Source organism: Urtica dioica, chromosome 4 (genome assembly GCF_054948205.1).
Source record: "Urtica dioica subsp. dioica isolate 48M chromosome 4, U.dioica_male_clone48M_v1_H2, whole genome shotgun sequence".
NCBI lineage: Eukaryota > Viridiplantae > Streptophyta > Magnoliopsida > Rosales > Urticaceae > Urtica > Urtica dioica.
The window spans coordinates 12,207,048-12,222,388 of NC_142759.1; the positions used below are offsets into that span (position 1 = coordinate 12,207,048).

Here is a 15,341-nt window from a genome sequence, read left to right on the forward strand (position 1 = left end):
TCGTTGCACCATTCAAAATAAGTTTTTCTTGGGTCCGGTCCTAGACCGAACCACGGACGATTTTAGGTGTTGACCCAAAAACGACGTTAACAACGTGTATATGGTAATATATGCATATATGCTTATATATGTGTGTGTGAGATATATATATATATATATATATATTTTATATATTTAAACATAAAAAATTTATTTTTATATTTTCAAAATTTTCATTTGCTTATATGTGTGTTTTCATCTAATTTAATGATCATATAGTAACAGGGGTACGGTTTTGTACTATTTAGTATTTTTATCGCAACTTTTAAAAAATGATTATTAAATTACAATAAATCGAAAATATGGAGTATATTTACTCCTAATAATTATTATTATTTTTTTTAGCTAAGTATAGGCTTTCATTGATATCCAAGTCCAAATTCCTCCAACCTATCAGGACCCGCATATTTGAAGGATAAATACTACTACCGCCTGATTTGGGAAGATCGGACGGCCGTGGCTTCAGTGTAGCGGAACAACTTTTAACGCACAAACACACACACACACACTCTCTCTCTCTCTCTCTCTCTCTCTCTCTCTCTCAAAATTGGCCAAATCGGCGGGAACTGAAAAATATATCTCGGCAGAGAAATGGCGGGCGTGACGGAGGAGACGGCGAGGCTGCCGGAGAATTGTGAAGCGGAGGAAGAGGAGGATGACGAGCACGGCTCCAAGGAAAAGGTCCTTCAGAAGTACTTCCTCCTAGAATGGGACCTCGTCAAGTCCCTCCTTGACGACATCGTTTCCCGAGGACTCGTCTCCGATCCCTCCGTTGCTCACAAGATCCGATCCATTGTATTCCCTCTCTCTCTCTATCGTTCTTGACTCTGTTCTCGTTTTATGGTCGATATAGGGCTCTTTGCTGTGTTCACTTACTTGTATTTCCGTTAAAGCTCTGGCATTTCCGTCAGATCAGTATATAATCCGAATTAGCTTATAAAAACTGTAGAGGAATTATAAGCAAAGCTTGCAACTTGTTCAGCTGGACAACGGTAAAGACTCTTATTAATTTTTTCTTTTATTTTATAAGCGGCTCTATCAATTGATATTGAATATAAATGTAGAGGAATAAAAGTATTTTAGCCAAATCTATGCAACGAGAAATTTATTAATTTGTTCTTTTATTATGTATAGATGGACAAGTATCAAGAACAAGGTCAATTAATAGAGCCATACTTGGAGACCATAGTCTCGCCTCTGATGTTCATCATCCGCTCGAAAACTCTCGAATTGGGCATGGCTTCTGCGAAAATTCTGAGGCTGATCAAGCCGATTTGCATAATTATTTATTCCCTGGTTACGGTTTGTGGGTACAAGGCCGTCGTGAGGTTCTTCCCACACCAAGTCTCGGACTTGGAGCTCGCGGTCTCTCTCATGGAGATGTGTCATCACTCAAACGCCGCGACAAAGTCTTCGAGGCACGAGAGCACTGGAGAGATGGAAGCAAAGTGCGTGATGCTCTTGTGGCTCTCGATCCTCGTGCTGGTTCCGTTTGATATCTCGACCGTCGATTCGAGTATCGCTTGCGATGCCGATCTCGGGGAAAGCCGACAGACTCCTCTGGTTTTGAAGATTGTCGGGTTCTCCAAGGATTATTTATCGTCCGCCGGCCCTATGCGGTCCATGGCTGCCTTAGTGCTCTCAAAGCTTCTAACGCGCCCAGATATGCCAATGGCCTTCTCAAGGTTTCCTCTTTCATAGACTGATTGCAGAGAAAGAGACTGTAAATTCTATTTCCGGTAATTTTTGTGGACTTACTCGTTAAAATTGATTTCTACAGCTTTGTTGATTGGACGCATGAAGTCCTGTCATCTGCCACTGATGATGTAGTCAATCACTTTCGATTACTTGGAGCCGTAGAGGCACTGACCGCAATATTTAAGGTACGAGTTTTAGTTGGATAGAAAGTATGGTCTGTAACTGTCTTAATGCTATTTTGGAGACAGCAACATGAAACAAGTTCATTATTTAAAATAAATTAGCGATTTGGTTAAGCGCCTCTTATGTATTATTCATAATAGACAGTGTGGTGGACGGAGGCTGTTAGTTGACGTGGTTCCTAAAGTTTGGGAGGACAGCTCGTTGTTGATCAAGTCAGGTGTTGCTGCGCGGAGTACTTTGCTACGGAAATATCTGATGAAATTGACTCAGCGCATTGGCTTTATTTGCCTCCCTCACCGCATACCTTCATGGCGCTATGTGGTAAGAAATGCTCGTGTTTTTTTTTTTTGGGTGATTGATCCACAAAAGCTCTTCTCTTACACGCTATAAACTTTTGATATGGTTTATTGCAGAGCAAAACCACCTCGTTGGGTGATACTATCTCTGCGTCCAAGGAAACTGACAAAGTAAATTCTTGTGCAAATGTTGATGGCTTCAACTCCGAGGAAACTCCAAGCTTCCCGGAAGATGAAGACATGGACGTTCCAGAAATCGTTGAAGAGATCATGGAGATGTTGCTTACTGGTCTAAGAGACACGGTATGTACATTGGGGAAAATAAGCACCATTACTCGTTAAATTCCTCCGCATGGGCTATCAAATTGATTTCTTGTACATGACTACGGTGGCCAATTAGCTTTATGAACCTAATTCACTTGTTTCAGTAGTAAGATTTTATATTCCGTAATCTGTGCTCTTTTTTTTTTTTTTTTTTTTTTTTTCTGTTGATTGCAAATGCGATGAAGGACACTGTTGTGCGTTGGTCTGCTGCGAAAGGTATAGGCCGTATTACTTCGCGCCTTACTTCTGCCCTCTCGGAGGAGGTCCTGTCTTCTGTCCTTGAGCTATTTTCTCCTGGCGAGGTACATCGATATAACCACCATTATACATATAAACTTCCTCAGATTTCCTGCCAGAAGGGGGTAAAAAAAACGCAAACTGTATTTTTTCCGACTTGTGATCATAAATCTACAGGGTGATGGTTCATGGCATGGAGGTTGCTTAGCTTTGGCTGAATTGGTGCGTAGAGGATTGATTCTGCCTAGTAGTCTCCCTCGAGTAATACCTGTTGTTATGAAGGTACAAGTTAAAAGCTTTTAGGTGAATATCTTCTTATCTTTCAGTTTCATTAGGCTTAGGCATAAGATAGCTATCTGAATTAGCGAAGCAATGACGAAGAGTAAACCCTTGAAACAGGCACTGCACTATGACATACGAAGAGGCCCACATAGTGTCGGGTCTCACGTTCGTGACGCAGCGGCGTATGTTTGTTGGGCTCTTGGCCGTGCTTATTATCACTCCGATGTGCGAAATGTGGTGGACGAGCTTGCTCCGCACCTTCTCACCGTGGCTTGCTATGACCGTGAGGTGTCGCACTCTCTTTTATCATTGAAATACAATGTTGTTTCTGATTCCGTGTTTCTTCATTAGTCATTACTGAAGTTTTGAAATTATGTTTCTAGGTCAACTGTAGACGGGCCGCGGCCGCCGCTTTTCAGGAAAATGTTGGAAGGCAAGGGAATTACCCTCATGGCATTGACATTGTAAACACTGCTGATTATTTCTCGCTCTCTTCGCGAATAAACTCCTACATGCACGTCGCTGTATTTATTGCTCAGTTTGAGGGCTATCTTTATCCATTTGCGGAGGAGCTTCTTTTTAACAAGATTTGTCACTGGGTAGGCCTTGATTTGGATTTCTAAAATTTAATTGTTCTCAGCACGTTTGTCCAAACTATTCAATGTAAGCATTTACGTGTTCTTGTTGGACCATTTGTTTGTTATGATCAGGAAAAGGGTTTGAGAGAACTTGCTTCCGAGGCCCTATCTGCTATTGTTAAGTATGATCCGGCATATTTTGCAAACTTCGTTATGGAGAAATTGACTCCTTTTACTCTGTCTCCCGACTTGTGCATGCGCCACGGAGCTACTTTGGCTCTTGGAGAACTTGTTTTAGCTCTGCATCATTGCGATTACTCTCTATCCCCAGGTTAAAATCTTGCCTTGTCCAAGCCTTATTTACATTGGAAGCTAGTAAATTTTATGTTGGTATTCTTGTATGTCTAAACTTCTTAATCTGGGCTTTCGAAGTTTTGTGCGATTAATTGAAGGTATTAAAATAAAAAATTCTATAAGCAGATCAAAATATCATTTTTCTTCTTGTCAGCACTGTATATATATGCCCGATTTTCTATGGCCCGTGTCTTACTAAAGCCCATGTATGAATTATGCAGATCAACAGAAAGTCATTGCTAGTGTCGTTCCCGCTATTGAGAAAGCAAGACTGTATCGTGGAAAGGGTGGAGAGATAATGCGTTCAGCTGTTTCGCGATTTATTGAATGCATGTCCTCAATCTGCGTTCCATTGACACCGAAGATAAAACGAGGTTTGCTCGACACTGTAAACGAGAATTTGAGACATCCCAATTCTCAAATACAGGTACTTATTTTCAATCTTAGTTTTCTTTCCTTTCTTTTGTGAAATTCCCAGGAATCTTATTTTACTCTAAAAATACATTATACAGGATGCTGCTGTAAGAGCTCTAAAACAGTTTGCTCTAGCTTACATAGTAACTCCTGGTACTGGAGGCGATGGTAGCGATATGCTGTCAAAGTACTTGGATTTGTTGACTGATCAAAATGTGGCAGTGAGAAGAGGAATGGCATTGGCTATAGCTGTTTTACCGTACGAGGTGTTGGCCAAGAGATGGAAAGATGTGCTTATGAAGCTCTCTACCTGTTGTTCAATCGAGGTACGTAGTTATCGAAATTCCATTATGACATACTAAACTTTTGTGGTCAGTCCAAAAACCAGGACCGGAAATTCCTCTTTTTGTAGGACAATCCAGATGACAGAGACGCTGAATCGCGGGTCAACGCAGTCAAAGGCCTTGTATTGGTTTGTGAAATACTCACTCAAGACAAAAGAATCGACGTGGACGACAATGAATTGGCACTCCTGATCAAGAACGAAGTAATGACAAGGCTGATACAAGCACTCGATGACTACTCTGTTGACAAAAGAGGCGATGTTGGTTCTTGGGTCCGTGAGGCTGCCATGGATGGCCTTGGTCGATGTACACATATCCTCTGTAAAATGGATACACCCGAGAATAACGAGTCAACTTCACTTTTCGATGAAAGTCTTGCCACTGATATTATTGGGGGTGTGTGTAAACAAGCCGTGGAAAAGATGGATAAATTGAGAGAAGCTGCTGTGAAGGCTCTACAGGGCATTTTGTATAACAAGAATCTTCATATCCCAAATATACCTCACAGAAAAGAGCTTGAAAAAGTTGTCCCTGAAAAGTCCGACCTCAGATGGGCGGTGAGTTTATGCTGATCATTTTCTCGTTCATAGTTCTAAAAGGCAATTTAAGCTTGACTAAATGGATCGGAAATTTTACACTTGTAGGAACCTTCGTTTTCGTACCCGCGTTTTGTGAAATTGCTTCGGTTCAGTTGTTATAGCAGATCGTTGCTATCTGGTCTAGTGATCTCTATTGGTGGTTTGCAAGAGTCTTTGAGGAAACCGTCACTCTCGGCGTTGTTGGAATATCTTCAAGGTGTCAAAACCGAGGATGAAAGAAATTCCAGAGAGTATATGCTATCGTCGGACATGCTGTGGGTCCTCCATAAATACAGGAAATGCGACAGAGTCATTGTTCCTACACTGAAGGTAAAAAGTCAAATAGATCGATCTTCCTAAGATACATAAAAGTGTTGCGTTCTTTTTTCATCGTAGTTTTGATGAAATTTCTTCTGTATGAATGACAGACCATTGATACTCTCTTCAGTAACAAGATGTTCCTGAACATGGAGGTTAGTTGATTAGTGATTCATTGTATGTTAAAATATTTATTTTTTCAACTTAGTTGATAAGAATGAGGTCTTTCGATTCTCAGGCTCAAACTGCAGTGTTCTGTGGTGGCGTATTGGATTCTTTGGTAGTTGAATTAAAAGCAACAAAGGACTTCTCCAAGCTAAATACGGGCATCGCAATACTAGGATACATTGCTTCTACTCTGGACACCAAAATCAATGTTCGTGCTTTCAAGCATCTTCTCAGCTTCTTAGGTCACCGATATCCTAAGGTTTGTCTTTTCTTTGAACTCCGACATTGTTCATAACCCAAAACACTACTCAAACCCGTGTTTGTGTTCTTGCTGTTGCTTTGCCCAGATAAGGAAAACTTGTGCGGAACAAGTCTATCTCGTGTTACTACAAAACGCGAATCTTGTGGACGAGAGCAAGATTGACAGATCTCTCGAAATAGTCTCGGAGTCGTGTTGGGACGGGGACATAGAAGCGGTTAGGCAGCAGAGGTTGGAGCTGTACGAGTTGGCTGGTCTAGACGCCGGTCTACTTAAGAAGCCTAGCGGCGTGTCCAAAAGGATTGCCGAGACAAAGCTCATGGCTGCGGATGAAAATGCATCGTACTCCTCGTTAGTAGATTCGAGCGGTTTTTAGTTGCGAAACATGGGAGTTCTGTGAGCTCGTTTTTTCATATATTATTTATTATGGTTTTCATGTCGAAGCCATGCCTGCAAAATAGTTGCTGAGCATGAATTTGAAGTTGGCTTGTAAAATAATTTGTTGGTGTCAGTAATTTATGGTTTGAAAAAAGAGTGCTGAATATCACGAGCGAGCCAAAAAAACGGGGTGCAATATCGACAAGTAACCCCTAGTCAGGACCAAGGTTTAAAATTTTGAGAAATTGCATAGAAATTGTGCCAAAATTGCGGTATTTTGAAAAGTCCGACACGTTTACGACCATACGTGTGTTTCGCCATTTTTTGTAGCGGGTATTGTGTCGAAATTGCATGGAGATTTTCATATCGTTGCATCCATTAATGTCGTTTAGCCCATGGTATAAATCACAAAAAAAATGTGTCATTTTCGTCACAATTTTTGTTGCATTCCACGCCGCAATTTTGGTCGCGTCATCTAAAAGTTGACTAAACTAGTGCAAATTCAGCAATATTTCGGAAAATTGCGTCAAAATTGTGTTTATTTGTGTACATTTATTTCTTTGAGCCTATAAATTGTATTTTTAAGATTTTTTTCATTTTTTTTCATTGGATTTTGTTTGTACTTGTTTCATGGTGAACATATAATTGTTTTAATTTTTTGGAGAGGTTACAAATTTTAAATTGATGTTAATTGGAAGTTAATTATTAGGAAATTGTAGTTTAATATATGTATTTGTAAACAAGTATTTGAAAATATGTAAAATGATAACTTGTTAGTGAAATTTATATTGGGGTGCTTCATGAAATTATGACATGTTTAGAATTTATTATGTCTGTTTCTTATGTGTGCTTGACTTTACTATTTTCAACTTATTATGTGTGTTTATTATATGTGTTTGACTTTAAAAATACAATTTATATTATGAATGGGCTTCGTAGATTATTGGGCCTGACGGGCAAATAACATTTTTATTAAAGAGGACAGAACTCTACACTCGCAGTCAACAAGTATTTTTATTTTTCCCTCGCACCGGCATCATACGGTTCGTCAACAAATTATACTTAGGTACATACATTACATAGCGGGTAAGTTTCTCAATAGTGATAGGGTACGGATATTACTCAATAAATATTATATGGGTATGTATAGGGTACAGTTTGTAAGTACCATACTCATACCCTACCCGTTTTAAATTATGACTATATTTATGAATTCTAAGCAAATTTTGGCATATGCTTTTATTGATTTTAGTATTTTTTGCAAGATTTGTTTACTTGTTCATTCAAAATTACATTATCAAATAGGTAAAATATACTCATGTGGCCGTGTATCACCCCGACTCCTATAGTGTTTTATACAAACCCAAAGCCATTAAAAATAAATAAGTATGGATAGAGTACAATTTTTTTTTCGTGGGTAGGATCTGGTTTTACAGGATCCTACACAGACCCTACTCATTGTCATCTCTACATAGAACATATTTAGCTGTGAGTAAATATATATATTGAATAGCGAGTCTCGTCAATGTCTCTCAATTGTGTAGCTAACCTCGAACCAAAACATAGACCAAATTTATTTCCCACAAAAGAATTAAAAACAGAGTAAGTACGCTTCAGTTTCTTTATGCACATATAGGCAGCGAGAGCTCTCCTCGCAAATTAGATGTGTTACACTAACCTCGAACCAGAGTCAACGAGCATAGACCAAATTTATTTCCCACACAAGAATTAAAAATAGAGTATGTACGCTTCGGTTTCTTTATGCACATATGGGTAGTCAGAACTCTCCTCGCAAATTAAATGTGAAGTGAGCCTCCAAATAAGTCAAGAGCAAAAAAAAAAACATTTATGCCTAGCAAATAGGCTGAGCGCTAGAACAAGTTTGTTTTCCTTCCTGTAGAGCATTCCACTATTGTTTAGTCGATGTGGGACTTTTTAGAAGTTTTGTAACTACTTATTTAATTGTAATTTTTTAATAAAAGATAAATAATATACTTGTATATTATATTTACAACTTACACCATTACTATAAAAAGTACTTTTAGAAGATACGCTTATTTTAGAAGCGACATGTCATTTTAATTAGAAGCAACAATTCGCTTTTAGAAGCGACTTGTTGCTTCTACTCCAATTATTGAGGACGTTCCTTTAAAAAAAAAAAAAATTAGATTAGAAGCGACAATCGTCGCTTCTAAATGTTTTTCCACTTAAAATTTCGCAAAATTTTGCGAAAATTAGGCGGGTCAATTTCGCCCTTTTAGTTTTGACATTTGTAAATGTGTTTTTTTTCTCCTAATGCACGCACAGGTTTAGGCTTGCACTCATTGACCACCCACCCACTATATCGCTGATTAATTTGTATATACTCGTTCAAATTTTGATGGCTCTTCGGCTTCTTGAGTGTGGTAGTGTCGAAAGTACGTTTCCTATTAACACCTTGGGTTGTCTCTTCAAGATGCGTGGGCTGAAACGCATACCTACAAAAACGTCATCCTTCAGTAGAATGGGTATCTAAATAAGTCAAGGGCGAAAAAGGCATTTTAGCCCAACACATTTTCCTTTTTTTATATAGTATTTGAAAAGGGAATTGGACATAACTAGGAGTGCTTTCAATACTTTTGACCAAAATCAACCTAAACATAGTTTTGGAGACTTCTATGAGAAGCCATGATAGTACAAAGTTTTCGTGAACTTTAATTTTCTTAAAACAAATACCCACTTACCCACTTTCCCTCTAAAAACTTAAAAAAAAAACAGTAAAAACGATTATAGCAATAAACTTTATCATTTAATCGGTTACGTATATCTATTGTTCTTTTCTTGATGGAGTTCTAGAGATAACTCTTTCAACAATCTATATCTATCTGGGGTTTCAGACCTTAGTCAACATAATAACCCTACTTGGAGAAGAACGATATAACCCATGTTAGAGGTATCGAAGCCGTATAGAGGACTCGAGGAATCGCATTGAGAGATACGAGAGGTATAAACACAATTTCCCTCTCTCTCGTGCACTCCCTCTCCTTTCTTTCTACAGTCTCACTCTCTGTCTACAATCTCGGTGAAAATCTCCTCGTCCATAACTGTCGCGCTAAACAGGTATCATTTGAAACCCAAAAAGTGGATTGATTTTTTATTTTTGTTCTAGAACGAAACCCTAAATCGTTTTCTTTTCCTCTTTCTTCTCTATTCCCTAAATTGCAAAATGACGAAGTCCAAAACAGGCACTTCGGTTCGTAGGAGTCCTAGGACGAAGAAGGCTCATATTGCGCCGTCGTTCTAAAAAAAGGTGACGAAGAAGGGTTCTCCGGCGAAGAAATGGGCGAAAAGATTGAAGAAGGCATTGTCAGTATCGCCATCTTCATTGGATGATGACACATCGCACTTCGAATTAGAGGTCCAAAAGCGAAAGTCGACTAAAAATGAGGTAAATTTGTGTAATTTGTTTGCATGTGCTGGAGTTTGAGTAAATATGTATGTAAAGAGATTATGGTAGTTGGAGACTTGCATTGCTTCATTTTCTGTGATCATAGAATATTTTGTTCTACAATTTCTGTGTTTGTGGATATATAAGTCTACAAGATCTATGATTGTAGACTTCGAAGTCTACAAGTTTAAAATTGTAGATTTATATGTCAACAGTGTCATAACTGTAGACTTAAATGTCTACAATCACAGAAATTGTAGATTTGTATATCTACAATACTTTCAAATCGTAGACTGTTTAGGAATACACATTGACTGTGCTATGTAGAGTTTCGTGTTTGTTTCTTGACATATGTAGGGATTTGTCATATTTGTCCCCGACGACGAGATAGTCGACCACAACTTCAGCTTCTTTGGTGCACTTTCGAGGAGGATGTGGGCATATCATCTGAGGAGAAGGCGCTTTTTAGCGCGTTGGCTTTGGCCAATTTCTTGATCAGCCAAAATCATAAAATCCTCGAAGTTTATCAACCACTTGTTGATGAGGGTGGGTAATTTTTATGGGATCGAGTCAGATGATACTATGTACTTAGAGATTGGCGGTGAACCAAAAGCATTTACAGGAAAGCAGCTTACGGTGATTACAGGTCTTCGTTGTGTTGATGATTACAGTCACTAGTCACTGTGATTATTCGACCGATATGGACGACAATTTGTACAAGAAAATCTTCCTTGGTGGCGTTGTCAAGAATCGCGGGGTGATGTCCTTAATGTTGACTAAGAGCAAGTCTAGGGAGAATAGTCAGAAGCGAGTGAAGTTTTTACTGCTTCACTTTCTCATGAACATTCTCCCTGCCGCTCCAGCTCACAACCCAATCCAAAACATGTCCTGGATGATGCTTGTGGAGGACTAGGATCAATTCAACAACCCTCCATGGAGGAACGTGACTTGAAATTTCTTTCACAAACAAGCGCGCAAGTATGCAATGAAGATGGACTCCAAGTCAGATTCAAAGCAGAAGATGGACTCCATATCATTTTGAAGTTTCGTTTAGGCCCATCCCTAAAAGAGGGCAAGTAAATAGATTTCCGAACAAGAATCTATATTTGTGCACCTAGTAATATACATATAACCTGCAAATCTATTGATCAATCATTCAAAAACAAATGAGAATATGCAAATCTCATTCATTGTTTAGTGATGTATAATATTATAAGAAAGATGACACGTCGAGCAACATAAATAAGCCATGAATAACAGCCCATAACCACTATTCTAGCACACCACCATCACCAACAAAAAAATCAATTTGAACCAATAATTAATCTAAATTGTAATAGTACAAAGACATTATTCTCATCAACCAAAGCAATGATAAAATAGGTGAATTCCTGAGTAAAACAACTTAGGCATTCTTATTTAGCCACGGGAACGAATTCGGCGACGAAGGCAAGCGTGCCGTGAGAACCTCAACTCCCGTTTCCGTTACCTGTGAAATTAAAATACCATCAATCAAACAAAGAATTCGGTAATTAGAAAAATTAAAAAAAATTGCTACAATAATAGGACAAAAAAGAGAAATTCGAATACGGCAAAAGATTCACCAGAAGAGTATGCTCGAACTGGGCGCTGCGTTTCCCGTCGGCCGTGACAGCTGTCCAGCCATCGGGCCACATGCGGTCACGCCAAACTCCTGCAATGAGTAATATCATAAAAAAAATCATTTGTACACACAACGTCATGATAGCTAATATTTTTATTTGAAATCTTTTAAATACCTGTGTTAATCATCGGCTCAATTGTGAAGATCTGCCCGGCTTTCATGACACCGACCGCTTTATTTCCTGCCTGTGTTAAGGCAAAGCAATGCAGTAGAACAAGATACGCTACATACATACACACACATATATCTATACACACACACATATATATATATATATATATACATAAATGTATGTATATGTTTGATTTCACAATTCCGTTTAGTTGAGGATACTGCTGTAGTGAGGAATATTTGGTGCACAGTGAAAGAGTTCTCCAATGCCATGACCACAATATGATTTCACCTACAAGGCACACCACAGTAAGAAAAATATAAATAAATTAAAAAATCTCAGATGTTCAAATTGGTATTTAGCTATAAGGAAATCGCAAATTACCACAGAAAGGCCCGACATAGTGGCGTGGCGATTGATTACTTCCCCAACTTCACGGAATCTCACTCCGGGCTTCACTGTATTATTCAGAAAGAAACAACTTTTGAGTGACGGCTAACTTTGCAAAGAGTGACGATGATAATATGAGGTGATTGTTTGTGCAAAACGTACCAATTGCTATTGCCTTTTCCAAGCACTCGTAAGTACACTGGACAAGTTTTTTAGACTCTTCATCGACATTTCCCACAAAGAAGGTTTCATTCAAATCACCTGTATTATGAGTCAAAACGTTTATTTGGCAGATTTAGGAACCCACTTTTCTCTATGCACTAGTTCAAGTAAGATAGCCAATACGCAAGACAAGAATACAACTCACCGTGTACACCTTTATAATACACCGTCACGTCCACATTTACGATATCGCCATCCTCCAGTTTCCTAAACAAAGAGAGATGCATATATGCTATGAGATATCATTAATACAAAGTTCAAGGCTAATAATTGCTTCAACGAGAATAACACGAACCTGGCATCAGGAATTCCATGGCAAATTACTTCGTTAACCGACCTGCAAAAGAACAGAGCAGAGCATAGTATTGAAGACAAAATACATTTACTTGCTTAGTATTGCCGAGTCTAAGTTAAGCACCGAGACACGAACACAAAAAGAGGTACCTACGTGCAGCAAGACTTTGGGAAGAAATGATAGTTGAGAGGAGATGGATAACCTCCTACAAAGAAGAAGAAGAATGAAAAACAATCCCAATCAATGCAATTAATCTAAGAGAATGGCCACAAAATATCCAAATTTTTCTACTTTGTGATTCATCAGCAATTTAATTGTAGTTTATTTGTTGTAAAGTTGTCTCGATATAGCGAAACATTTGGCGATTTGAAGAAAAGCCAAAGTTATATAGATACAATGCCCTCATATTAATCATGTATTTATCGTCCGTTTCCTTATGACAAGGCTATGGCGTACCAGCAGCGATAGTTGCCTCATGGACCACTCTATCAATCTCATCAGTGGTGATCCCAGGCCTTATCACCCGAGCAGCTGCGTCCAAAACCTCTCTTCCAACCTAAAAGAATTAAAAAGTGGAGGCAAAAATAATAAATAAAATTGAAAATATCTGGGTGACGACTTTAAATGCACGAAATTGACATTATTCAAAACTTAGCAGTGAAGAATACAGCTAGAACTTACCCGACAAGTTTCTCGCATCCTCTCAATTTGTTCACGAGTCTTAATCTTAATAAACGAATGAAACAGGGATCAGAAAATATAGAACATAAAACGGGAGCATAAATTACTACATCTGCAGAAACTGAAATCTGACTAGAAATATTTTCTATAAAGCATAAGGTTTTTACCTCAACTACGTGCTGTAGATCACTGTTGGGCTCAACTTTCGGGATTCCCTATAAGTTAACAAAGTAAAAAAAAATCCATTAGAAAAAAAAAAATTGATACTGGGGAAAGGAAAACAGAGAAGAGAAACTGGATCAATATTCGCAATTCTCGAAATATGATGGTAATGATTAATTACATATTGGCAATTAAGAATAGGAAAATAAAATCCTTAAAAAAAAAATCAATAACGCGAGGACAAGTGCTTACATCATCAGCCCAATCAGGCTTCTCAATATGAGCGGGTACAACTCGCTTGACTGATATTGGATACGGTCTCAGTGTTCTACACGAGTTCAAAAGGCAATAAAAGTTTTAAAGCGAACAAGATAGTATACAAGAAACAAAAGAAGAAAGAAAATCATAGATTATATATACCCAGCCCAATCAAAATAAGGAAGTTTCGGAGTTCGAGCTTGTCCTCTCTTTATGCAGTACAGCCATGTTTTGTCCGAGTTCTGGTCCGACGCGGACAACTTTGCCTTCAAATGCGCCGATTTATGAGAGCCCCAGGAAGCTTTGAAACAGTCTTGAGTGCTGTTAAAAGATACGAAATTTCCAAGAATATTTACTGATAGTCTAAGCATTGTTACATTGCCATAAATTTAAATTTTAAGTTTGTGCTAATTCGAACCAGAAAGCAGCGCCTTCACGAGGGAGCTTCAATTCGACACACTTCGGACACCTGAACATGGCGCAGAGGTAAATTAGTGGTCAACCGTTGAGATAAAATAGTCAGAAGTAAGAACAAATTAAACCTTTAAGGACTAAATTCAATAACTTTTTTCACCATTAAATACAAACAAACGAATCCCTGTATGAGATGTTCGTAAGAAATATCGAACAAAGTGAGATGCTCGTAAGAAATATCAAAATGACGCAGTGAGATACCGGAAAAGAGTGAGATAATTGAATTCATGAGCTAAATTCTGAATGTTATTAAAGGCGTTTTCCTTTATTCTATAATGAGTTGCCTGAAAGCCAGACTTTAACCTTAAACCTCAATAAACAACTCCAAAAACTACACCTAGCCCTCAAAATCCAATACAAATCAATAAAAGCGAGTAAGAACTGCGTACTGAAGATGGGCGGGCTTGCTACACTGAACACAGGACAAGCTAGAAGCTTCAGCCATGGCGAATCAGATATACTATAGTCGAAGTCCTTGAATTTTCGATTCGTAACTGTTTGGTTCAGATTAAATAGAGCAATTTAGTCACTGATTGATGATAATACGCCGTGAAATTATAGCGAGGAAAACTAGAGCTTTTGTAGGATTTGATTGAACGGAAGTAAAAAAAAAAACATACGCCGTGCTTATTATGTAGATTCGGACTGTATTCGATGGATTGTATAGTATCTGTATCAGACAGATTGGTCAAAGAGCGATACAGACGGAAATCTGAAGCGAGTTAGGGTTCGAGAATTATGTGTAGTTGTGTGCATAATGCATATATATGTTCTTGACTAGTTTTTCTTCAATTAAAAATTTAAAAAGTAAATATTTGACTGGAAAAAGTGAAAGAAAAAACAAACAAAATTTGAGAGACAAAAGAAATTACAGCAACGACATGTACACGACTGATGTCGTTTACTTTATTAAAATGTTTAATGAGTTCCATTGTTTTTTTAATTGATACCTCTTTATTTATAAAAAAAATCAACTAACCAAAAATTCAAAATGTGTATTTAAAAAAAAAAAAAAAAAAAAAAACCCGCTGTTAGAGGAGCCAAAATTTACAATGACTATTTAGTTAAAATTTGCCAAAGGTTAGCAAATCTCCAAGATTTGGTATCTTAGTTACTCAATTAATTGTATAAAATATGTACTCAATCATAATAAAATTATTTTATATGTCAAATTAGTATTATTCTTACCTTTTAATTATGATATTGT

General features: G+C 38.0%; 2 protein-coding genes across 3 annotated transcripts; one reads left to right on the forward strand and one right to left on the reverse strand.

The window, feature by feature from the left end:
* Positions 1 to 416: 416 nt before the first annotated feature.
* On the forward strand, positions 417 to 6,583 carry TTN1 (ARM repeat superfamily protein). The gene is made up of 17 exons (XM_089611392.1): positions 417 to 834; positions 1,174 to 1,724; positions 1,820 to 1,922; positions 2,065 to 2,241; positions 2,334 to 2,519; positions 2,726 to 2,842; positions 2,955 to 3,059; positions 3,177 to 3,347; positions 3,443 to 3,658; positions 3,770 to 3,968; positions 4,213 to 4,418; positions 4,504 to 4,731; positions 4,818 to 5,306; positions 5,394 to 5,657; positions 5,756 to 5,800; positions 5,884 to 6,072; positions 6,161 to 6,583. The coding sequence occupies exons 1-17, from the start codon at positions 631 to 633 to the stop codon at positions 6,446 to 6,448; spliced, it is 3,738 nt and encodes a 1,245-aa protein (XP_089467518.1). The 5' UTR covers positions 417 to 630; the 3' UTR covers positions 6,449 to 6,583.
* A 4,417-nt stretch (positions 6,584 to 11,000) lies between these two features.
* On the reverse strand, positions 11,001 to 14,880 carry MAP1A (methionine aminopeptidase 1A). 2 transcript variants are annotated; one of them, XM_089611394.1, is made up of 17 exons: positions 14,755 to 14,880; positions 14,524 to 14,628; positions 14,079 to 14,129; positions 13,823 to 13,981; positions 13,655 to 13,730; positions 13,408 to 13,455; positions 13,241 to 13,285; positions 13,016 to 13,115; positions 12,713 to 12,764; positions 12,560 to 12,601; positions 12,410 to 12,471; positions 12,205 to 12,303; positions 12,037 to 12,110; positions 11,874 to 11,943; positions 11,656 to 11,721; positions 11,482 to 11,570; positions 11,001 to 11,366 (listed from the first exon to the last, which is right to left on the reverse strand). In XM_089611394.1, the coding sequence occupies exons 2-17, from the start codon at positions 14,577 to 14,579 to the stop codon at positions 11,283 to 11,285; spliced, it is 1,173 nt and encodes a 390-aa protein (XP_089467520.1). In that variant the 5' UTR covers positions 14,580 to 14,628; positions 14,755 to 14,880; the 3' UTR covers positions 11,001 to 11,282. The 2 variants fall into 2 exon arrangements, with proteins under 2 accessions (XP_089467520.1, XP_089467521.1); XM_089611395.1 differs by having other exon boundaries at positions 14,524 to 14,878.
* Between the last annotated feature and the right edge of the window lie 461 nt (positions 14,881 to 15,341).